General features: G+C 34.0%; 1 protein-coding gene across 1 annotated transcript in view; it reads left to right on the forward strand.

Annotated features, from left to right (window-relative positions):
• LOC114325185 (probable multidrug resistance-associated protein lethal(2)03659) overlaps positions 1-26,786 on the forward strand; it is a 276,165-nt gene that overhangs the window by 225,313 nt on the left and 24,066 nt on the right. Inside the window, exons 8-10 of the mRNA XM_028273181.2 lie at positions 2,743-2,893; positions 9,434-9,664; positions 19,724-20,191. Of these exons, the coding sequence (XP_028128982.2) occupies positions 2,743-2,893; positions 9,434-9,664; positions 19,724-20,191 (850 nt within the window). The remainder of the gene's footprint in view (positions 1-2,742; positions 2,894-9,433; positions 9,665-19,723; positions 20,192-26,786) is intronic.

The raw sequence follows: 26,786 nt of genomic DNA on the forward strand, positions 1-26,786 counted from the left end.
TGTTTTTTGCTTTTTGATCCTTATAGGCATATGCTTCATCAATAGTGCTTTTCAAAAATATATATGGTTATTGCAACGTCCCTGCGGAAACCACTCCTATCTTTGAAAATATACTGCAAAAACTACCCCTATCCCTTGGCGAGGATGTTTTTACGATTTTCTCATTACCTATGGATTCTTTTTAAACAAAACTTATACAAGGTTAAAGAGCACTATTTACTCTAAAATTTAGGCCCCATTCATTTTTTTCGTATAAGCAACCGTTACGGCACATTGGCGCCGTAAACCTCATATATGCTTTGGCGGGCTCCAGTTTTTGTTTTTTTTTTCGTCATCTGTTCGTTTTATTGATAAAGTACTTATGTAAAATAAAACAACACAGTGTAACCTACAAATTATGACCTATGCACATTTTACAATCTTTGCGCCCCAAAGCCACAGTGGTGGCCCAAAATCAATTTTTGCATATTTTCGCCACCTACACGCATTTTATTGCATTAATGCTACCTTAATAGCACAATATTTACCCTTAAGTGGTCGCTAAGCAGTGGCGGATCCAGGGAGGGGTGATGGGGGTGATCACCTCCCCCCTCTTAAACCAAGTGATATTATATTTAAAGATTATAAAAATATTCATTTATTTTTATAGAAATAATTATATTATATTATTATTTTTATAAGAATGACGTACTTTTTATACTTTACCGACAGTGGAGGATCCAGCATCGTCAAGAGGGGGGTGCAAATTGGCTAAATTTCTATAAAAATAAAATAATATTTTTATATTTGAATGTAATATCACTTGGTTTGAGAGGGGGGGGGGAGGTGATCACCCCATTACCCCTCCGTGGATCCGTCACTGCTTAGCGACCACCTAAGGGTAAATATTGTGCTATTAAGGTAGCATTAATGCAATAAAATGCGTGTAGGTGGCGAAAATATGCAAAAATTTATTTTGGGCCACCACTGTGGCTTTGGGGCGCAAAGATTGTAAAATGTGCATAAGTCATAATTTGTAAGTTACACTGTGTTGTTCTATTTTACATAAGTAATTTATCAATAAAACGAACAGATGACGAAAAAAAAAAAACAAAAACTGGAGCCCGCCAAAGCATATATGAGGTTTACGGCGCCACTGTGCCGTTACGGTTGCTTATACGAAAAAATGAATAGGACCTAATTTTTAGAGTAAATAGTGGTCTTTAACCTTGTATAAGTTTTGTTTAAAAAGAATGCATATGCAATGAGAAAATCGTAAAAACATGCTCGCCAAGGGATAGGGGTAGTTTCTGCAGTATATTTTCAAGGATAGGGGTGGTTTCCGCAGGGATGTTGCAATAACCATATATATTTTTGAAAAGCACTATTGATGAAGCATTTGCCCATATGGATCAAAAAGCAAAAAACAAAATAAAATTTCAACCCTCCATTTTATTTATTTTTTTTTGGCTACAGGGGTTGCACTAGGAAATCGCTTTTAGTGTCCATGCATGGGTATAATAACGTGCACAAAATGATATATGAAGCATATTAATAAAGGGCATTGTGTGTGAAGGATTCCAAGAAAATCACTTTATTTATTAATTCTTCTTTTTTTGGGGTAGTTCCGGGAAAAAAATGGGGGTGCATTATACAAATTTGTAAATAGCACCAGTACGTGGGTAATCTCGGAAAGTCTTTTTACTCTAGCATAAACGGTTCAGATGGTATAAAAAGGGGTTTTTTAAAATGTAACAACCTGTAATTAAAAATAGGTCAATTACCCTTAAGTGAAACCTATACCAAAAAATCAATTAATTATTTGTGAATAACTGCCGCAGGATTTGTTCTTATATTCCGTTACAGTTAGGGAAAAATATATTTTTTTAAAACATCTTTTTTAAAAACTTGTCAACTTTGGGGCGCCACCCCCGCTTAACGGTGGATGATAGACAGATGCTGTCGGGAAATAAATCGTAGAAAATATAGTCCTCTTCATATTTCTATAAAAGAAATTTTTTGTAAAAGGTACAGGAATGGCTACGTTCCGCAAAAACCACAAATTACCCCCTTTAAAGGGGTGAAAAGGTAGGTTCCGGGGCGAAATTTTTTCAGAAAAAGTTAGTCTTATATTAAGCGCCCCTTGATATACCAGAAAAAAAATAAAACCGGACTTGTGTCCATTTTGCAAGGTTCAACCTTTGTTTCCTACACTATAAATCAACTAAAAAATAATAAATCTCTAGGAAGTTATGGTATTCCCGCGGCGGCGGGCGTAATTTCGGCCGGTAATCCCTTGGCCTACCTGCATAAATCAAGGGGTACCATTTATGACAGGGGTAATTTCGGCCGAGGGGTTGATGTTTACGATGAGATTAAAATATTGGTAATTACACTCCTGGGGTACTCTACACTCTAATACCCGAAAGTTAGGTTTTGACGAAGCGTTAGGTCTTCCTCCTTTGAAAATTGTACTGTGTAATATATATAATATATTAATTTTTTAAAATTAGCAAAATTTCGGTTCAAAACGAATAAGAAGTAATTAAGAAGCAACTTAAAACCTCCGGCCGAATTTACCTACCGGCTTTTAGTACCTGCCCTTTTTCCGGCCGAAATTACATCCGCCCTACCCGCGGAACTTATTAAATGTGGAGGGACGTTCGGCTCTCGGTAACAATGTAATCTTTAATTATGCGTTTACATTTCTCAAAGTACTTACGCTCAAAAGTTGTTACTGATATCTCTGTTACTTTTTTTTAGATTGCATTACTTCTTCTTGGAGCTATTACACTATCTGCAATAGTAGAGCCCTTATTGACTGTACCTGCAGTGGTGCTAATGATAATTTTCTATTTATTGAAAATAGTGTATTCTGAAACCAGTAGAAGTGTTAAAAGAGTTGAAGCAATTAGTAAGTATGAATGTTATCTTATAAAAATGTAAATATTATAAAATTATTTTCTTGTGGCTGTTACAACTGGAATATGTTTGTGTTCATCATCATCATCCATGCTTCTGCATCCAAGTTGAACATAGGCCTCCCCTAATTTTTTCCAGTTTTGTCGATCTAGGGCTTTGTCGAGTCATTATATGGACACGGCAGTGTCCGTGTTTAAAAGATATTTCTGCTTTATACATACGGCGGGCCATATGGTTTGTTTTTCGTGGTTTCGCTAGTATTCTTAATAACGGGCCTGTAAAGCAAATAGTACACACAATTATTCTCTTCGGGATTATTTACTATTTCGATCACACCCTCGTTCAATCACTCATTGAATATTAAACTATACGATTCAAACAAATTGGACTTTTTCAACTTATATAAAGTAGTATCTAACCTTCTTCTACTATCAAATCCCACAATTGTAGAAAGTGAGTCATGTTTTAAGAATTTTTCATAGGCCAGTAAAATTAGACGTTTACCCATTATAAAAAAATATTTCTGTTGTTAGAATACTGACAAAATGAGAAAATTTAATTAATGTTTGATAAACAAATTAGTGGATTATTGCAGAATCTGGATTTCATACACCAGACAGGCGACTTTATGTTTTTTATTTTTTATATTTTGTGGAAATAAGAATTCAGTTAAGGTGACCCATTTATTACTAGTACTGTCTCCGACAATAGGAATTAAATCTAATCTTTGAACCAGGCACAAGTTTGTTAATTTAACCCGCGAGCAGTCGTGCCGTTAGAAATAATCTAACATTTTATCCTTTTTCGCGATAACTTGATGAAAAATTTCGTAAGTGCCTCGAGGAAGGGTGTAGTAATGCGTAGGTATTTTTTTCTTCTTCTTTCTGTGGAACTTATGGCTTTGGGGAGAGCCAATTAGCTTTAATAATTGTTAGAAATAATATTTTTAACATAGCAAGTAAATAAAAATACTATAAAATAAAAATTTGTTGTAAATTCGTATTTAAATTCGTATTGTGAGATAAAATCTAACACGCGACTGTTCACGTTACAGAAGTGAGCGCGACTGCTCCTGGGTTAAGCAGGTTGCGGGTTTTTCCCAAAAATATATGTGACAAGGATTAGTTTTCTTGGTGCTAATAATACTCCAGAGAGAAAGTGAAATAAACAAAAGAGGATAATTCGTAGCTGTACCAATGTAGATAGCGCAACACTGTGTAGGCCCCACTAATCAGATTTTCTTTTTCAGAGACATCTTACCAAAAAAATTACAAAAAACACAAAAAAGGCTTCGGTCACCAAAAAACAAATAAAAAAAATACTAACAAAAAACCGACGCTAGCCACCAAAAAAATTAACAAAAAAAAAAACAAAAAATCCAGGCACGTAGGGCCCAAGTGCACCATTGAGCTCCAAGTCTCCGAGCTGGGTCTATGAATGTTGGAGTTCTATTACCCAGGACTTCCACATGAAGAGCATTTGGCTGATGGTGTGCCCCTATTGCGTATCACGAGTGCTATAGGGGGGAAAGGGATGATCTGGAGCATTGGAGAGCGGTGGAGTGATTCCTGTTTTATATACGAATTAATACACCTCGCTCCAATAAATTGTTACACCCGAATGTCATTTTAAGGGGTGAAAAAGTCTCTCAGGCCGGCTTTAATCAAATTGCTTGCTTGGTGCTACTATAATATTCAGTCTATCATCGCATTTCTTCTATACTTCGTGGTCTACCGAGGGATGCAGGGTATAACCTGTATTATATTACAGTGCTGGCAAAAAAAATTTTTATGCCAATTGCAGTTATTGCAATAAGCCAATCTTATGACTTATTCCCAACTAAAATAGTAAATTGATATGACAAAGTATTCATTTATAAAATTGAAATAATAATTCTTCTGATTTATGCAATGTATTCATTTAGTAAAGATTTTCATTATTGTGTGCAAACCCTTCTCCGAGAAAAGAGTATCGTGTTGTTTAGCGGCATAAGTACAAAGTGCCGACAAAAAATCTTTACAAAGTAAATAAAGCGCATAAATCAGTAGAAATATCTTAATTTTAAAAATTTGTCATATCAATTTACTTTTTAGTTGGGAAGAAGCCACAAAAGACTATAATATAATATATTCATAGGTATATCGCATCCTCGGGGTAGACCGCATACTACAGTAGCAGCGTTTTCTTCATTTAAGACATCTATAAAAAATTAAAAAACAATGTTTATGACAATTAATTTGTTCTAAAATTCTGATTATTTTTTTAAAATATCCGCACGCCCATGACTCATCAGTTTCCTTTCCCCTCAGACCCGCAAAGGTCCACATTTAAAGTATGCGTCACTATCTACAATTGTGGGATCATAGAGTAGCGACAACTAAATTATCTGAAATTAAAGGATGCTTGTTCAACCATGGTAACATAACCTCATACCTACCTTCGTTGTCACATCGGATAGTCTCATAGAAAAAATTCTTAGCCTCCTTGGCCGCCACCTCTCGTGTCAATTTTTCTACAGGATCGGTTATCCCAATAATATCAAGCTCCCAGAGTTTCGCTACGGAAGAACTATCAACAAACAACGCAATCGACATCATAGATGTGCTGAAATTAGAGGCAACTGCAGGCACCTTGCCCATAAGAGTCCAACCTAACAAAGTTTCAACTGCTACAAGACCACACTGTAACTGATATTTCCTCCCTGTATACAATTTGCCTACATCAGCTCCAAACAAAATCTCAATTGGTGCTATATGTCCGACATCGCTGAGCGAAATATTCATGTCACTAAGTTCCTCAACCCAAGGGCCGTGATAAACAGGAGAGACATCTGCACAAATTTTTGGTTGATCTAAGACTAAGACATCAAATGAACATGAGTAAGCTCCCTCGCTCGCAGTTACCTTGTATAATTTATATCGTTGTTCAGAAGTACTTTTACCGCCAAATAACGTATGTACGATATTTTCCGTTCCTTTAGCAGAAAAACCCATTTCTTGTGCGGTACGCTGTAAAATATAGTATGTTCTCTGCAATCCAGTGTCAATAAGTGCCCTTACTTGTTTAGTACCATGTGCACTTCTTATGTTTACTCGCAGAGTTTGTAAAAAAACCTGTGTATTATTCAAATTCGCAAGCGTCTGATCCTCAGTCCTATTTTCTTCCGAGCAGCTAATACTTGAGGTCGATGTATCAATTTTGTTAACAGGTAAATCAGGACACATCAAAACAACATGGAATTTACAACACAAAATACAATTCAAACTTCCTCTACATTTCTTCAAAGAATGTACTACTTTCAAACATCGAAATAAGGCTTTCTTTTCTGAAAATGTTCGTCGTTTCTGTTCCATAGACAATTTTTGTGCTTTAAAACAATTGGCACTGTCATGCTGTCCTTCACAAAAAATACACCTCCCAACCTCATAATTTATCAACCCAGCAGCGGTCGCTGATGGCTGATCAGTTCCTTGCTTTGGTAATTTTATATTCTTCTTTTCAACCAGGTTATTGGATTTATTTTTATTTTCAGTCGATAAACCAAAACCTTCCGTTGCTAAAATAATTTTTTTTCATTTTAAACTTCATTTTGTAGAAAACTCATTAGCCCACTTAATCTTGTCTCCAAAGTTGTAACTTCTGCAGATTCTTCGACATTGTGCATGGATACGGAACCAGAAGGCCTTAAAAACTGTGAAGATCTATGCCATAGTCTCATCATATCCTCCGGTAAACATGACTCAATAAGGGGATACAATATTGCCGCATATTTGTCAGCAGTTATGCCTAAGGTCTCAAGTGAACGAAGTTGACTCTCTATCATATCACATAGTGCAGAAACATTACAAGAACTACTAGAAACTCGACTCAAAATTAACTTTAAGAGCTCCCTAATATATACTTCAATCTGGAGATCCTCTCTGCCAAACCTAGACTTCAAACTCTTTATAATTTTTAAGTAGTTATCGACTACTGCAGGAAAACTCTGCACTTAACGTCTGGCCTTACTACCGTCTACAGTGGCTTGTCTCAAATAAGCTCTTTTGTCGTTTAAATCAATTGATGGATCATGATGCACTACTTTGAACTGCGACCAAAATGGAAGCCAATCTATCAAGTCTCCAAAATATTTCTTGAATTCGATTGGAGGTAATTTAAAACTGCGCTTACCTTTTACATTTCATGACTCTGAACTTACTAAACTGGGTCTGTCATCACATTTGTACTTAAGTTCATAGTAGCGTGTGCTGTATCTATCCTTTGGCTCCATTTCACTGATTAATTCTGCTTCGGAATTCTTTTCGACCATAGCTTCAAATACCGCACTTTCCACGACACAAAGCTCATTGTACTTAACTTGTAAAAGTTCCCACTGTACACTAATTTGTATAACTTCGGCCGAGCCTCACGACAAACGATCTTAAATTATACGCCGGAAAAAAGTTTACACTAAAATAAGCGGAAACAACTAACTTTTAAGCACACCCGTATAAAAGTCCTGTCACGGTCGCCAAATGTTACGTTGGGATGTCCACGAGTTACTTTACGCAAAGATCCCTAGGTTCGAAATTAAATTATAGAAAATAACTTTCGATTACAGAAAATTACCCCTATTAAAAATACGCAAGTGTGGTTAAAACAAAGTTTTTATTTGGATGTTATTTGAAGAATGTTACAAACTCGACTGACTTTAAAAACATATACAATATCTACACATTCCTTAAAACTGCAATACATTCTTATCAAAGGTTTCAATCTCAAGTGGGCTAATATGCCCAACATCCCTATTCACCTTAAAACAACGAAAAACAAACCATATGGCCCGCCGTATGTATAAAGCAGAAATATCTTTTAAACACGGACACTGCCGTATCCATATAATGACTCGACATTCTCCCACCTTGGGGAATTTGACAAAATTTCTTAAAAAATACAGAGAATCACGGAAAATTACAACAAAATATCAAATAAACTGAAAAGTAAAATATTAAAAAACAAACAGAGTCATGAAAAATCCAGTCAAGAAAATGTCACGTTAATCTTACAGGAGTTTTAACTACCCGGCCACTTCGCGTACATCTTTCATTTAAATCGGTTGCTCTGCTTTTTGTTACTCCCGCACTTATTTCACTTGATTCTTCCTCAGCCTGGAGCTGACAACCGTTCTCTTGAGGCACTGTCTCTGGAGCCGCATCCCGTAGGGTAATACCCTGGATATTCTCGCCAGCAGTAACTGCCTCCACGACTTCCACTGGGTAAAGCCTTTGCAACGGTCTCAGAAGTTGGCCTTGTGCCGTCGCAAGACGAACTAACCGCACCTGATTATCTCTACCGGATAAAAGTTCAATAACTTTTCCTAAGGGCCACTGAAGACGCTTGATGTTGTCGTTGCCTACTGTGAACCTGCAATCTTCGGATTCGAAAGTTATTTTCTATAGGCTTCCTGCAACCAATTCCCAGCAATCCATTTGACGTCGTCTGTCCATCGTGTAGGTGGTCTACCTCTACCTTTTCTCTCTGCTCTGGAATATGTTTGTGTTATCTGCCATCAATTTTATTTCGGCGTTATTCTCAATTTAACTTCTTGAACACAGCTTCTAATGCAATCGTAAATAATTTTGGAGAGATAGTGTCTCCCTCTCTAACTTCTCCGTTCTTATTTTGCTTGTTGCTAGACCTTGTGCTACATTTATGTTCATAGTTGCATTATCGTATATGTATTTTAGGAGTATTCTATATCTGGAATCAATCATTGCGTTATTCATTTCTTATTATAGTAATGCCCCGAATTCTAAGGAATCTCATGTCTTATTGTAATCTACAAATTCCAAATAAAGAAGTTCATCGTTACACTTTTAATAAGTGACTGTATTGTCTGTAGGCATTTTATGGTACTATAACTTTTGCGGAATCCCTTTGTTCAACAGGCTGGTAACTACCTAATTTATTTGATAGTCTGTTGGTAATTATTTTGGTAAGCAGTTCGCAAGGATGTGGTAACAGGCTTATTGTCTGTAATTTTCGAGTTGTGTTTGTGTTTGTCTCCTTTATTGTGTAGTAAAAGTACCTGCGCATTTTGCCAAGAAGTTGGAATAGCACCCCCAAAGAGGTGCTTAGCTGTAATTATCTCTTTTGTTACCCCGTGGTCTACAGGAGTTGTTCCATTTTCTGGTAGTGTTTCAGATCCTACATTTAGTATTCTTTGTACCATATCGCTGTTTTCGGATTTTAATACGCTGGAAGAGTATAAATTATGTATAGCAATCTTCAAAACGAGATTTATTATCTGGTTTTTATCGTTTATACTTATTCCATTTTTATCTTTTATCTGGTGTATTTGTTGTTGATCTTTGCTATTAACGTTTAGAACAATAATATTTTTTAGTTTTTTATTTGTGGTATCCTCACTAAAATCAGAAGTATGTACCTCAATTAATTTGGGAGACTGTGCACTAATCACAAGTAATGAACTAAAATGACTTCCCAGAATATTATCAAGTTATTAAAACTTAAACATTTTTTTTTATTTTAGCAAAAAGTCCAATGTTGAGTCACCTCACAGCTTCAGTTAATGGATTGAGCACAGTTAGGGCTTTCCACGCTGAAAAAATGTTAACGGAAGAATTCGACAACTACCAGGATAGCCACAGTGCAGCATGGTTCTTATATTTGGCTTCCAGTAAATGTTTTGGACTTTGGTTAGATATAATCTGTATTGTCTTCATAGCTGTGGCAGTATTTTCGCTCTTGTTGTTCCGAGACAGTAAGTATATCGGTGTTAGTATATTATAAAAGTGACTAAGTAATATGCACCTTCAAGCGTTGTCCACAAATTTTTACACCAACGTGGACAACGCTTAAACCATGTAAGGTACGCTGATGACATCGTATTGTAACTGATAAAAAAGAACAATTGTTTGAAATTATGAAAGAACTGGACATATCAGCTGGAAAGATGGGCCTTAATATGAATTACCGCAAGACCAAAATCATAACAAATACAGATGAGGACATCACAACGAGGATCGGACAAGATGAAATAGAACAAGTTTACGATTATATAATATATCTGGGTAAAATTATAAAACTTAACAAGGAAAACCAAACAGCAGAGATCAAAACACGAGTTAAACTGGCATGGGCGGCATTTGGAAAACTAAGCTACATCCTCAACACATTGAGTGCCACCATGGTAACACAAAAATAGGGTTCCACAGGCCGAAGTTGTCAAAATGAAGAAAAAAAAATATAAAACATGGTCTTAGTATGCCAGTTTAAGAAAAACCTGTAAAAACATGATTTAATTGTTATATGACGTCATTTTTAGTATGTATCCGCATTTGATACACACGTCCACATGTATCCGGCCACACGTTTTTATGTACCTATTTTTTATGAACCTAACAGTTTCATTTCGTTCATTGTATCGAAAAATACTATCTTTTAATTTGTTTTTTAACCCACAAATGTTTTATTATATTTTTTTTTTCTGTTAAAATAAATAAATTGTTTCATTTCCCTTTATTTTGTTTAAAAATATGTCTAGACAAAAATCATCGCAGTACCTGCAGGCCAACCAGAGTTTTGGATTTTGTAGGCCACTGCTTACAAGCACCCATAAAGATATTTAGACGGTGTGTATCTGGTGCGGATGTACACGGCTCAAAATACAAAAATACACGTGCATCCACATTGGATACACGCGGCCACTAAATCAGTGAGACGCGTGTATCCATGTTGGATACATGTGGCACTGAACGTGTTAAAAACAAAAATTATCCACAACATCTTAAGACCAAGACAATCAATGCGTACTCCCTGTTCTCACTTATGGTTTTCAAACGTGGACGTTTAAAACAGTAAACATGGATAAAATCATAATCCAAACATAAGACTAATGGATAAAAAGAGAAACGAGTGGATAAGAGAGAAAACAAAAGTGAGGGATGTTATACAAGAAATTACCAACTGATGTACACAATATAAGACAAAAAGAAGACCGATGGAACAAAATTGTTATAAATTGGAGACCGTGTGAATATAGACGAGACAGAGAAAGGCCCCAAATGAGATGGGCAGATGCAGGCACGTAGCCAAGGGAGGGGTCCATGGGGTCCGGACCCCTCCCAAAACTGTCTCGGCTTTGGTACCAAGGCACGAAGTTTACTCCTAAGTTATTATTATTTTTTTGAAAAAGTGAACGAAATTATTATTATTTTTTACTAGGATTATTTATGTTTTTATTCAGTATACACTTATATCCAATTCAAACATCATATTTAACAAGAACGAAAGCATTCTATCAGAATTTCAATTTCTTTTACCTTTTACTTTTTATAGAAGACCAGGTATAGGTACATACTTACTTTTTCTACGGAATCCTATATTTCGTTAGTAGTCACTAACATCACGGACGCTAAAATGATATTACCCCTTAAACGCCCAACCTTTTTTAGGTTCCATGTACGCCCAAGGGTGGGTAAAAAATGTCCACCTCGAAAATAGCTAATATATTTATTGAGAGTTGTTGGAAATGGATTAAACTTTAGAATCTTATGCTTAATAAACACAGCATCTTCTAAAATATTAATATAAATAATTTACAAACTTTACAACAAAATTAAAGTGTACATCAAAATTAACATACCAGTAAAAGTCAGTACTTCAGATTTGTCGATTTTCTCCACATTCTTCCTTTCAGCCTCCTCATTGGCGGATAATTATGTAGATTATGTAATTATACGTCGATAATTATATGGATTATCTTCCTACCAACGAGAAATTATATAGAAACCTTTAGGAACAAGTTTTACCAGGTGTACTTTTTATGCCCACCCATATTTAACTCAAGATGCTACTTTTATTTTCAAAAATATCGGTAGAACCAAATTAACATTCGATAAAGGGCTGTCTTTTTAAACATAAATAATTTTTTAAAAAATTTTAAACACGTAATAAATATGTTACAAGGGAATACGCAATAGGTGGACATTTTTTACCCACCCTTGGGCGTTTAAGGGTTAAAGATACAATGGTGAAATTGGGTATTGCGTTGTCGCAGCGTCGTTTTAGAATAGAATAGAATAGAAATATGCTTTATTGCCACTGAAAATTTTTACAATTTTATGGACAAAGCTTACATACAGTCAAAAGAAAAACATAATATAAATAACAACTACAATTTACTAAAATTAGATAAATCGTCAATAATATACAGTATAAAATATAAAAGCCAAGACAAAACAATTTATTGCAAAATTTATATAAATTGCAAATTGAACATACAACAAATAAAAAAAAATAGGTACAACATAAGGAACTGACAAATTTATGCTACTGCGTATGAAACCCAATTTTCTTAGTTATTCATTGAGAAATTCTTCTATTGAATAATATGGTCTTTTGGATAAATAGGCTTTTGTCATTTTACGGAACTTAGGGAAAGATGTTGCAGATTTAAGTTGTAACGGAAGATGATTGTACAGTTTCTTTGCGGAATATAATATAGATTTCTTTACTAACTCAGTGGATGGAATCGGTAAATAAATATCAAAGATTGAATTTCTGGTGGAGTAAAGATGATTGGGCCTTGATGGAAAGAGATGAATGTGTTTACGAATTAAACAAACCGTTTCTAGAATATATAAAGATGAAAGTGTTAAAATTTCGTGATCTCTGAAGTAACTTCTGCAATGTGTAGATCTTCTGAGGCCAAACAGATATCTTATTGCCCTTTTTTACAATCTAAAAATGACATCAAATTGAGCAGCTGTACTAGAACCCCAAAAAGGAAGACCATATCGAAGATGAGACTCGAACAACGAAAAATATGTTATTTTAGAAGATGCTAAATTGAGTTCCCTTGAGACAGATCTTATTGTATAGCAAGCTGAGGCGAGTTTCTTACTTAACGAATCGATATGAAGGGACCATTTGAGGTTGCTGTCTAAAAAAATACCAAGAAATTTTACAGAATCAACGGTACTGATCTGGCTGATATTAAGAGGCAAAGGTTGAAGAGCTCCTTTATAGGATAATTCTACTGTTTTATTTACGTTAAAAGAGAGTAAATTAGAGTCAGACCAGGTCTTTATCGTCAGTAGATCCGAAGTTATAGTTTCATGAAGAGATGCAATAGTTGAGTTGCTCCAAGTGATACTGGTAACATCAGCAAAAAGAAAAATTTTCCCATTGATTTTTAAATTAGTGATGTCATTTATAAAGATAAGGAACAGTAGAGGACCCAATACTGAACCTTGTGGTACTCCACATACAATGTTTTTGAGACTAGAGTCAGTATCATTTGCTTTAACTAGTTGTTTCCTATTATTCAAGTAGGATTGGAACCAATTCAAAGAAATACCACGAATTCCATAGAAATTTAGTTTTGTAATCAAGATGTCGTGATTTACACAATCAAAAGCTTTGGCATAGTCGCAGAAAACAGTGGCAGTATAAAGATTATTGTTTAGTGCTTGGTAAACCTCATGTAGTACAGAAAACATGTCATCAGTGGTACATTTATTTGTTAAAAAGCCGAACTGATTTTGTGATAAAATGTTGTTATCGACGATAAAGGACATAAGTCGAGTTTTAATGAGTCTATCAATAATTTTGGAGAGCACCGGTAGTAAGGCAATAGGTCTATATTTGCAGGCATCAGATTTTTCGCCACCCTTATGAAGAGGAATAATAATGGCTGTCTTTAGGCACTCTGGAAATTTACCTTTTTCGAAGGAATCATTAATTAGTGAGAGGAGGATTTCCAACACATTTTCTGTGAGATTAGAGAAAATTTTTGTAGATAGTCCATCATTTTCATATAATTTCACAATGTCTTAATGCTATCAAAGGAGATATCCTGAATCTTCTATAGTTTCTATATACGTTTATTTCGGCGGTGGCGTAACAATAGTAACAAAAGAACACGCCAAAAATTATATAAAAACGACGCTGCGACAACGCAACGCAGCGCAACGTACTAATGGGGCCTCGCTCTTACTAGGGTGATGTAGATGTTTTATCTCACCCTAGTAAGTTATTTTAATACCTAATTTCACCATTGTATCTTTAATATCAGTTTAGCGTCCCTGATGATGTTAGTGACTACAAACGAAATGTATGATTCCGTTTTTTACAATATCTTGCACTTAGTAAAAGTAATTTGAAAATTTTTAAAAATGTAAATTTTACATGGTTAAAATATTTTATATTTAAACATATTTTTTAATTAAATGAGAAAATAATAACACATTGCAATTTTTAAAATATTAACCCTAGAGTACTAATACGATTTGAATCTCCTTTTATACTAATGCATCGTAAAATTTACGACATTATTCAAAACACATTTAAAACAATTTATATTTTCACATAATTTGGACATACTGGACAGCAATTGTTGTTGTGCTGTCCGCAGATTGCTCGTTTACACTCTACACAAAAATTTGTTGTCATTCTTCATAGACGGCTAGGGCATAAGTAGCATACTGTCCGTTTTCTTTCGATAGGATTATTCGGTTGAGAAACTGATTGTATATTTAGGATTTCGTTCATATCCTGTCGAATATGGCGCCGTAAATTTGATATGTTTAATCTTTTGCGCCTCTATGACTCAGCAATGCTGTTGCCCAAATCATAAACTGAGAGTGGAAAGCTGGCTTCCTATTTTAGTCTGGGCTGATTATCGGAGAATAGGCCATTTTTGGGAAAAGTTATTTACCAGCAATTTTATTGCTGGAATCGAATTATAAGAACCTATATATTAATAATATAGGTATGCAAAGTCCTCAGATAGTGTGCTACTTTTTTTATAAACAAAATGGCGCCCGAAAATCGTGTTTTTTTTCAATTATTGCTCTAGAACTCCGAAGATTTTAACTTTACAACAAAAACACTCAAATAAAAATTCACCGTGATTAAATTCTGCATAGAGACGTGTTTTTCCCGATCTGCTCCGACGAAAATTTTCCTCGGTAAATGCGGGTTTTCCCAACAAAATCTTTAATTTTCAAATAAAGTTTTAGATAAGTAATTATTTACCAATAATTAAATAATTTGGTGACTTAAAAGCCTTCTTGGTTTAGATTATAGTTCCAGAAGCTGGTGAAAATTAAACGGATATTTTAGCAGCAATTCAATTGTTAATTAATAATTTAGGGTCGCAATAATAACCAAAATAATTATGATACACTGATCAAACTTTGAAATCTTATAAAGATGAGATGCCTATTTAAAATTTTGTCGACAAAACATAAATTTTTTATTTTTTTGCATAATCTTTAAATGTTTAAAAAAATAGTTATAAACAAATTAACGTTTCTCAGAAAGTTTTTATTATATTATAATTTTAAAAAATAGCTAAAATGCGTATTTCAAATATCTTGAAAATGAATGCTTTAAAACTTTTTTGCAACCATTTGCAAAAAAGTTATGAAACAGCAAAGTAAACATACGATTACTACGGTGTTAATAATTTTTTTTAATTCTTTCAAAGCGTAGAGGTGAGTTTAAAGTACAAGCTAATTATTTATAAAACAATATAGATTATCAGCTTAATGGTTATATTTTAATTAAAGATTATAAATATATTTTTTTGTAATTTACACGCGCGAAAGTAGAATAATACAGTACCGTGGCTACCCGCCCACATACACAACTCGCGCGAGTTTAAGGTGATACAGTAGCGATCAACAGGTAGCAAAAACGCGTTCCAAGATTGCGGCTGTAATTTTGAATATTTTTTCGAAATATTTGGCACACGTATTCGTAATATAATAAAGAATGGCGGTACAGAGCCCAATTTGAAAAATTATTAATATGTGGAAATGACTCTGTAATTAAATACAATATTAAAAAAACGAGCCTGTACCGCCATTAAGAAGAACAAAAAATACACTTTCTTCAAATAAACTTTTTTATCCGATGCCTAGATTTTGTGTCATTTTGGAACTACTAAAATTTTTTATTTCATTAGTAGTTCCAAAATGACACAAAATCTAGACATCGGATAAAAAAGTTTATTTGAAGAAAGTGTATTATTTTGTTCTTGTTAATGGCGGTACAGGTTCGTTTTTTTAATATTGTATTTAATTACAGAGTAATTTCCACATATTAATATATTTTTCAAATTGGGCTCTGTACCGCCATTTTTTATTATATTATGAATACGTGTGCCAAATATCTCAAAAAAATATTCAAAATTACAGCCGCAATCTTGGAACGCGTTTTCGCTACCTGTTGATCGCTACTGTTTCGTCTTCAGCGTGTCAGTCGCTTCGAGTGAACATTTTATCTCCGGCTCTGTATCAAGCCTACTTTCGCGCTAAAAATTACAAAAAAAAGTATTTTTAATCTTTGATTAAAATATAACCGTTGCACTAATTTTTGACATTTTTTGTGAGTAATTAGATGGTACCATAGACTCACTTTTAAGCTTTGAAACAATTAAAACAAATTATAAACAATGGAGATATCGTATATTTATTTTGCTGTTTCCCAACTTTTTTGCAAATGGTTGGAAAATTTTCTTAAAGCATTCATTTTCAAGACCTATGAAATACGCATTTTAAGTATTTTTTAAAATTAGAATATAATAAACAGTTTCTAAGAAATGTTAATTTGTTTATAACAATTTTTTTAAAACATTTAAAGATTATGCAAAAAAATAAAAAATTTATATTTTGTCAACAAAATATTAAATAGACATCACACCTTTATAATCTTTCTAAATTTGATCAATGTCTCATGATTATTTTGGTTGTTATTGCGACTGTAAATTGTTAATTAACAATTGAATTGTTGCTAAAATATTCGTTTGATTTTAACCGGCTTCTGAATTTATAATCTATACCAAGAAAGCTTTTATTTCACCAAGCTATATAATTATTGATAAATAATTACTGGCCCAAAAAATTTATTTGAAAATTCGAAATTTTGTTGGGAAAACCCACGTTTTCCGAGGAAAATTTTCGTCGGAGCAAATCGGGAAAACATGCCACTATGTAGAATTAAATTGGGGTGAATTTTTTTTGAGTATTTTTGGTGTAAAGTTAAAATCTTCGGAGTTATAGAGCAATAATTGAAAAAAATACGATTTGTCGGCGCCATTTTGTTTATAAAAAAAGTAGCACACTATCTGTGGACTTTGCATACCTATATTAATATTATATAGGATCTTATAATTCGATTAAAGCAATAAAATTGCTGGTAAATAACCTTTCTTTGTACTTTACTAATTAGACCAACGTATTATAACTATTTTTTTTTAAATTTAAAGATTATGCAAAAAAAAAGAAAAATTTATATTTTGTCGATAAAATATTAAACAAGCATCTCATCTTTATATTCTTTATAAGTTTGATCAATGTATCATGATTATTTTGGTTATTATTGCGATCGTAATTTGTTAATTAACAATTGAATTGTTGCTAAAATATTCGTTTAATTTTCACCAGCTTCTGGAATTACAATCTATACCAAGAAATCTTTGATGTCACTAAGTTATTTAATTATTGATTAATAATTACTTACCTAAAACTTTATTTAAAAATTATAGTTTTTGTTAGGAAAACCCGCATTTTCCGAGGAAAATTTTCGTCGGAGCAAATCGTGAAAAACATATCTCTATGCAGAATTTAATTGCGGTGAATTTTTATTTGAGTGTTTTTGTTGTAAAGTTAAAATCTTCGGAGTTATATAGCAATAATTGAAGAAAATACGATTTGTCGGCGCCATTTTGTTTATAAAAAAAGTAGCACACTATCTGCGGACTTTGCATACCTATATTATTATTATATAGGATCTTATAATGCGATTCCAGCAATAAAATTGCTGGTAAATAACTTTTCCATGAATTTTGCTAATTAGCCCAGAGTATTTGTTTTGTGCGAATTATGGCAGTATGTCACATACGAATTTATAGTACTTATGTTTATCAATCCATAAAAAACACACAGTATCCATGGTAATGTTACGGTTACTACCATGGACCGATTTTGTAAATTCCTTAGTATAAAAATTTATAAGAGGTAATCCTCCGATATCGCTGTTTTTGCCAAGATAGGGACTGGCATCAATCATATATTTGGAGAATGAATCGCAAAGCATAGCAATGTTTATGCTATACTTACACAGCTTATGTTACTATCGTTAACACTTCTTCTTCTTTACGTGCCATCTCCGCGACGAAGGTTGGCAATCATCATTGCTATTCTCACTTTTGATACTACAGCCCGAAAGAGTTCAGTTGAGCTGCATCCAAACCATTCTCTGAGATTTCTCAGCCAGGACATTTTTCTACTACCTATGCTGCGCCTTCCTTGAATCTTTCCCTGCATAATTAATTTTAGGAGTTCATATCTGTCACCACGTGTTATATGACCCAAGTATTGAAGTTTTATTATTTTGATGGAATCCAGTATCTCCATGCTGTTCTGTATTCTCCTATCGTTAACACTAAAGTATCGTATCGTTAACACTATAGCGTCGTAATATTTACGACAGGATACCTAATTTTACACACTTTCTCACAAAATTTAACTGACGTTTATACACCAACGTTTACTCTAGTACTAAAGAACTGTTAAACCCAAGTTGTTGAGATTTTCCGTTGATGAGAAATTTTGCAGAAAATAATTCGGCGTCCTATATTTTACGTGTATTACTATTCTAGGGTTAAAATAGTTTTTCAAATTTTGCATATGGACGTAAAATTTATTCTGAATATTTTTTTCAATAGGTACAGCTGGTTCCTAAAAAAACTGATACGACTCTTAGTAAGATTTGATCATTTTGAGCAGTGTATGATTGGTCTGGCATTATATTATATTTATTATGACAGACAAATAATAAAATAAACAAACAAACAGCCATTTTTTGAGGTTGAAGTTATCTGACCAATTTTAAGATTTGGGAGTAACAGTGACAGTATGTAAATAATAAGTATTTATCCTTCAAAATATAATCAATTAAATATAATTAAACTCATATTCATTATATCACACCTCATCAAAAGCTTTTTACAAAAACATAGTCAGCGATTTTGATATGCCTTAGAGCCAGACTACATCAAGATCGCCTATAAATCGTGCTGGTAATTGCCTTGCAGCGAGACCAAAAACAAAAAGAAGAGGAAGAAGAAAGTACACTGCTCAATTTTCTACAAAATACGCTTTAATAGTTGTATCAGTTTTTTTTTTGGAACCAGCTGTACCTTACCGTCTAATCCAGAGGTCGGCAACGTTTTTAATGTAAAGAGTGAAATACTAAATTAAAAATTCATGGCGGGCGCCAACTATTTTTTGACCTAACAAATATATAAATATAAACGTATAAAAAATATGCGTTTTGAATTTCTTGTCGAAATTAACCATTGTTTGAGAGCGCATTAAAATTTATTGAAGGGCGCAGTGGCGCCCGCGGGCGCGGCGTTGCCGACCTCTGGTCTAATTGATAGAAAAATTTGAGTTGTGTTTGGACCTCCCTCAAGCACATTTTCTGGCTACGTGCCTGGGCAGATTATATCAAGAAGCCAGTGGGCTCTAGGTGGATGAATGTAGCGACAGACATAAGAATGGAAAAGGATTGGGGAGACCTATGTCCAGAGATGGACCGAAGAATACTAACTAGATAGAATATGCATCTTCTCTGACGTGTGTTCAACGATACTGCTTCCAATAATTCTGACAATTCGTTGTTCAGAAAATGTTTATAAATTTACGCATTCGCGACAAAATTCTATTTTTTTAACACTTTCAAGTCCGCCGAATCTAAATTCAGTCAGTGATATATAAAATTTTAATATCAATCTTTTTATTTTTAGCAATCCATGGAGGTGATTTAGGTTTAGTCATCACTCAGTATCTGGGTCTAATGGGCTCACTCCAGTGGGGAATGCGACAATGGACCGAACTAGAAAACAACATGACGTCAGTAGAAAGAATTTTGGAATACACCCGTTTGGAAACAGAACCTGAACGGAAAGAACCTAAAAATATTCCTCAGCCGTGGCCGGAGAAGGGTCTTGTTGAATTCAGAGACGTCAGTTTGCGATACAGTCCACAGGATCCGCCTGTACTTAAGGGACTGAACTTTACAGTACAGCCCAAGGAGAAAATTGGCATAGTTGGAAGGACTGGGGCTGGTAAATCGTCAACCATAACGGCTCTCTTTCAACTCTATCCACTTGAAGGAACTGTTGTGGTCGATGGTGTAGATACGACGCAAATACCGTTGGATTTGGTTAGGACTAATATTTCGATTATACCACAAGAACCAGTGCTTTTCTCAGGTAAGAGCTTTATAATTTTAAATAAATATTCTTCATTTTCTTCTCGTAGCACTGTAACCTGGGGTGGATCTTGGCTGACTTCCCAAATCGCTTCCATCTCGAACGATGGTCCATAATAGTTGTGTCAGTGGGTAGCCCCATTTTTCTTAAATCTGACCATATGTTATCTCTCCATAGCATTCGGAGACGTTAGAGCCTTCTTCTTGTCGCGGTTTTATTCCAGGTTAATTTAGCACGTTGGGATTAAAATTTCTTGGAGGACTTCGCTAGCCCTATACATCTGTTTGACGTCGGCATTTGTTATCATCCTGTATTGGTTAGTATTCTGGTCTTGATAGAGTTCAAAGATCCTTCTGAAGATTTCTCTCTCAAAACATGTGAGATTTTTTCCATTGCAGCGTCCACGTCTTACACCATACATGAGCACTGGTCTAACTAATCACTGTGTTAAATATCTTGATTTTTGATGTTCATGTTATAACGATCGGATGTACAAGAGGTCATGAAGGCTGAACCAGAAGGATCAAGACGATATTATTCTTAGATGGAATAAGGAATGACCGAAAATGGAAAGGTCCAATCGCCTACATTGACGAAACAAAGGCCACGTTGCTCAGTCGGAAGAGATGTGGACGTGGTTCTTTGGGTTGAATGAAAGATGTTAAATGAATATAAAATGATATGCTAATAGGGCTACTGAAAAGGTAATAGACAAAATATGGTTAGATAACATAAACTGATGGTTTGACACTTGGACTCAAAGAAAACGGAAATATTGAATACACAAACGAAATTGGGCGCCTGGGATTTTACCTCTAAAGCCTCAAAGGAATAATTAACGAAACATAAAACAACAATAGAAGAATTAGCAACACTGCTACGACATAACACCAATGTTCTAGTCTTGAGCTGTAAATAATAATTAAATAAAATGCAACATCGTACACTCTAATAAAACATTTATTAAAATTCTCAACGAAAGCTCAATATTTACACAATACGTATATATGCAGTGTAAGATCGTCAACAACATAATTAAGAAACCAAAAAAATAGGTATACACTTAATCTGTAAAACAAAATGTTGACGAAACAACAACTACCGAATGTAATTATTATTATTACTGCATATAAAAGGGTATACAGTAGAACTAAAAAAAATACGAAATGTAAGTGAACGAATATAACTCTTATTAACTCAAAAAAATAAACTGAATAGTTAATTAAAAAATAAAAAGGTGATGTTCTAAATAAAATCTAAAAATCTTAACGTTCACTTACAAACAATAAAAAAAAGAAAGAGTGCTAGGCCATATACCCAGCGGCAAAGTCGAAATAATAGGAGCGACAACAAATAGATTTGGACCACAGCGTAACGTGGACCCAGATATTAGCGGTAGGTGATAACTTGGGACTGGAACCAGCCCTATGAACAAAATTAATTATTCACAGCGAGTGTTCTATGAAGAAAATAGTTTTTTAAAGACTTACCAGACGAATCCAGGCTGGCCTTAAGATCACAAAATATCAGAGTTCACTACATGACTGAGACAACTCAACTCACTGTATCAAAGTTCAGCTCACAAGAATGACGCCAATTTTTCAGAATTTGTTCTTTTTATGGATGTTATGTGCGAAATATTTAAAAACAGGTTCGTTAACACTCTTAAAGGGCTTAGCAACCCTAACTCTTAAATGAGTTATGAGAGGGCAAAGACGATATCTTTTACCCAAAAAGCTATTAAAGGCTCAAACTTTGCCTGGGAATCGCATCTATCGATAGCAACACATGCAGTTAAGACAAAAACCGTGAAGATATGAAAACAGAATTAAAATCTACATTCAGAAAACTTAAACGTTATAATGTTAGGCTCTTGGTTATAATAGTGTTGTGGACACTATTCACACATCTTTTTGCTGTCTGAATTCCCCCTTTTAACTCTTCTGTGATATCGTTATCTACGATGATTGTCGCTGTGAGATCTTTAAAACCAATGTTTCAAAGTTACATGGGTCTATTGTTACATTTTGCCCTATTCCATCTTGTCTCTTTTGTCTGTTAATGCATATATTCTTGGTTTTCTCTTCATTGGCCCTTGGACCGTCTTTTTTGCCTCTATCTCTATTTTGTTTACAGTTGTCTTTACGTTGGTGACTGTGTTTCCCACAATGTCAATGTCATCCGCGTATGCCAGAAGTAATTTTGGTCCATTTACTGTCAGTAGTTTTGACTTAGTTCCTTACTACTTTCTCCAGGATTGTATTAAAGAGGAGAGGTGACAGCTCGTCTCCTTGTTTCAGCCCATTGCTTATTTTAAACGATTCTGAGAGTTTGTTACCTATCCCTACACTGGATCTACAGCCATTTACTGAAATTTCTGCCATTGCATTCCACATATGTGATCCCTTTTAATGCTGTCGTATGCCTGTTGGAAATCTATGAAGAGATTATGGATAGTTCTGTAGAATTCCCATGCTTTTTCAAACAGCTGCCTTAGAGTAAAAATCTGATCTATGATCGAATAACTTTTCTACAAGTTGCCAAAGAATTCAATACAATAGAAGAATGAAAAATTTCTAGCTACCTAAGAGCTATTCTCGTAATATCCTTCAAGTATTTTTTAAATTTTCATGTTCTTCTGTCGGTGGATGGTATACGTTTTTGAGCGGTCTATCCTCCGGAATTTTACTGAAATGACTAAACCACATCAGCTGCTATTGTGACATGTCACTCACAATGAAATATCGATTTCTAATGATACTTTTTATGCGAAATAGCATTAAAGCAGAATATTCTGCCTATTTCTTTGGAGAAAAGTAGTGTATATCCCAATAAGAGTTTTTTACATGTGATTGAGTTCAGAGAAATAAGGAAAAATATCCAAAAAGTTTGGTTTCGCCCTGGAGGGGGATATGTCATGAGAAAAATCTTATTTTTCTGGACTAGTACCAAAGATGTTTAATAGAATTAAGATCCTGACTTTGGTCAGGTCGTTCTATTCTTTAAATATCGACCTCTCGAATATACAATGTTACCATGCTCCCCATGTATTATAATTCATTAACTGAAAATCATAATGAATAGACTCTCTAAGTGACAGTCTCTTCAAGTGGATATAAATTATTATTTTCTTTCTCCTATGGCGCTACAACCCAAGTCGGACGTGGCCTCCCCCAGCATTGTCCTCCAAGTATCACTTCCCATGGTTGCTCTCTTCCAATTATCCAGCCTCGATATCTCTTTAATATGGGTTCTGACTTCGTTTATCCACCTCTTCCTTGGTCCTTCTATTGGCTGACGTTCCATTATAGTTCTTCTAAGCGTTCTACTAGATGTTCTGTTATTACCCCATTCTTATAAGGTGACCTGTCCAGTGTAATCTTTGTATTTTTACATAATTTTCATGAATGAAATGAATTGAAATGAATTGCATTTAAATAGCATAGACCCGAAATTTTGCGCTTAGCATAGACCCGAAATTTTGCGCTTACGATCTTAACTAATATTTGTTTTACGTTGAATCTCTGGTTAATAGTAGACGGTCCCGGTCTGAATCAGGCCTGGTATTCTCCTATTTTTACTCTGTGAAGTGATTTAATCTTCTGCTTAAAACCTTATAAACTCGAAGTCAAACAATACGGCTTTTTATTTACAGTCATTTGTTTCGAGCTTATGTCAAATTTCATATAATCCGTGTATATTATATCATTATTATATTATACACAGATTATACAACATATGACAGAAGCTCGATACAAATGACAATCGATGAAAAGCCCTATAAGGAATGCACGTAATTTTCCCCTTGTTGCTATATTTTAAATTTGAAAAAGTATATAAGGAATAATCAGATTTTTTTGCCATGCCATTCCTATTACAGCGAGCACGTTATTGGCTAGAAGTAGTGACGATTATATATGACGTAAATATTATATTTGGTCAGATGCTATGTAGTAACTGACGTCTGTCATAATATTGTAGGTTAAATATAATGTCAAGTCATTGTTTTCAAATTATATTTTTATTTAGTTTATATTTTAACAACAGTTTATTTTTTCACCAACTTCACTTTCCCTGCTCTATCCTTGATTGGTCTTGTTTATGGAGACCTACACAGAGGAGAGGAATCGAGATAGGACGACCTTGAAATTTGTTTACACCATTTTGCCTGTTTGCTTGGTATCTCGCTAGGGCGGCGGTGGCGTAGAGATAGATGCTAGTTTTGCATTGGAGTGAATGTGAAAATTTCGAAAATAATTAATTATTCGTAGTTAATATAAGATTACTAATTTTGGTGGTTAATATTATTTAAATATGAGTGCCAAGAAAGCTTACACTAAAAGAACTTGCTTCGTACCGGGATTTATATCGAGTTATCGTTCCGATAAAAATTCAAAAGCGAACTTAACGAAGTTAATAAAGACTTTTTATAAAGATTTGTCTTTATGTTATTTATAACGTTCATGGATTATACCTATTCGTTTGTGTGTTATTTCCTTTGGTGTAAATAAAATTTGTGTATTACCTATTATTGGTTTTTATTTTAACCTGAAAATTAAAGTGATCATAGTAGGAGGATCTTGAAAGTTTTTCTGTCGAAACAATGCATTTTTTGAGACAAAATATTTCACAAAAATTAACATTAATTTTATAAAAGTCAGACTGTCGTCTGTAGTTAATTTACATATATTTTTATTAACTAAATTTAAACATCTGATAGGTAAGCTTTCAGAATATAGATAAATGAAGTGTTCAAAAGAAAAAGCATTTTAAATTTTGATAAAAAGAATAATTAAAAAAAAATTGATCAATAAACTTCAAATTATTTAAATAACTTTTTAAACTTTTTAAAAACAATTACGTACAGTTAAGTTCAATTTTTTCAACTAACAAACTTTTTGATATCACTTACAAAGATATTAACAAATTAATTTGCAGTTGAAATACCATTGGTATATAAATGTGTCAGTTAGATAATGTGACAAAATATTTCCGCTTCAAAATAAGATGTCCTACACTACATATTAAAGTAATGACAAATTTAAATTTGATGTCACATCTCCATCTACAATGGTATATAAAGAATACACTTTTTACCACACGTCGATATGTTATAAGGTTAAAATAATTTATTTTTGGCATAAAACATATTCAGCTACAATCGACCAATAAATTAATGTCTAATTACGCTAAAAACAATAATAAAATGAGTTAAATAATAAATAAGTCCATAAGAGCTAATGTATTTGTAGCACCTATTCGAACACTTGCGCCTCTAGCGGCGATTGCTGAAAATTGAATTAGAGGTTGAAAAGTTAGCCCACAAACGATGCATTGCGTTTCCACTCCTTCTTACAGGTCTCCATAGTCTTGTTGTGTGGTAAGTTTAATTAGGCGTTAATTTTAAGAAATGTTGCTGACTAAATGGGCACAGCTCACAAAGGCTATAAAAAAAGAAGAAAAAAAATAAACAAATCAAAAATCTTATACAGGGTGTCCCAAAAGTAGGGGAACGGTCGAATATTTCGCAAACTAAACATCGGATCGAAAAACTGAAAAATACGTGTTCAATCATTTTCAAAAATCTATCCAATGACACCAAACACCAACCCCCACTACACCCCCTGGAGGTGGGGTGGGGGGTAACTTTAAAATCTCAAATGGAAACCCCCAGTTTTTCTTGCAGATTTTAATTTGTTACATAAAAGTAAGCAACTTTTATTCAAGACATTTTTTCGAACTGTGGATAGATGGCGCTATAATTGGGAAAAACGATTTATCCTGATACCATAGGTAAATTATAGAAACCGTCTAATATCTCACGAAATACACTTCCAAATGAGAAACTAAAAAACAGATTTTTAATCTTTTTCGAAAACCTATCGAATAACACCAAACATGACCCTCCAACCCACCCCCTGAATGTGAGGTGGGGATAACTTTAAAATCTTAAATAGCAACCCCCACTTTTTATTACAGATTCGGATCTGTCATGAAAAATTAAGTAACATTTATTCGAACCATTTTTTAGAATTGTTAATAGATGGCGCCTTAATTGGAAACATTCGATTTATTAGCGCCATCTATCAGAAATTTTAAAAAATGTTTCGAATAAATGTTGCTTAATTTTTTATGATGAATCCGAATCTGCAATAAAAAGTGGGGGTTGCTATTTAATATTTTAAAGTTACCCCCATCCCACATCCAGGGGGTGGGTTGGAGGGTCATGTTTGGTGTTATTCGATAGGTTTTCAAAAAAGATTAAAAATCTGTATTTTGGTTTCTCATTTGGAAGTGTATTTCGTGAGATATTAGACCGTTTCTATAATTTACCTATGGTATCAGGATAAATTGTTTTTCCCAATTATAGCGCCATCTATCCACAGTTCAAAAAAACGTCTTGAATAAAAGTTGCCTACTTTTACGTAACGAATCCAAATTTGCAAGAAAAACTGGGGGTTTCCATTTAAGATTTTAAAGTTAACCCCACCCCACCTCCAGGGGGTGTAGTGGGGATTGGTGTTTGGTGTCATTGGATAGATTTTTGAAAATGATTGAACACGTATTTTTCAGTTTTTCGATCCGATGTTAGTTC

Source organism: Diabrotica virgifera, chromosome 9 (genome assembly GCF_917563875.1).
Source record: "Diabrotica virgifera virgifera chromosome 9, PGI_DIABVI_V3a".
Classification (NCBI taxonomy): Eukaryota; Metazoa; Arthropoda; class Insecta; order Coleoptera; family Chrysomelidae; genus Diabrotica; species Diabrotica virgifera.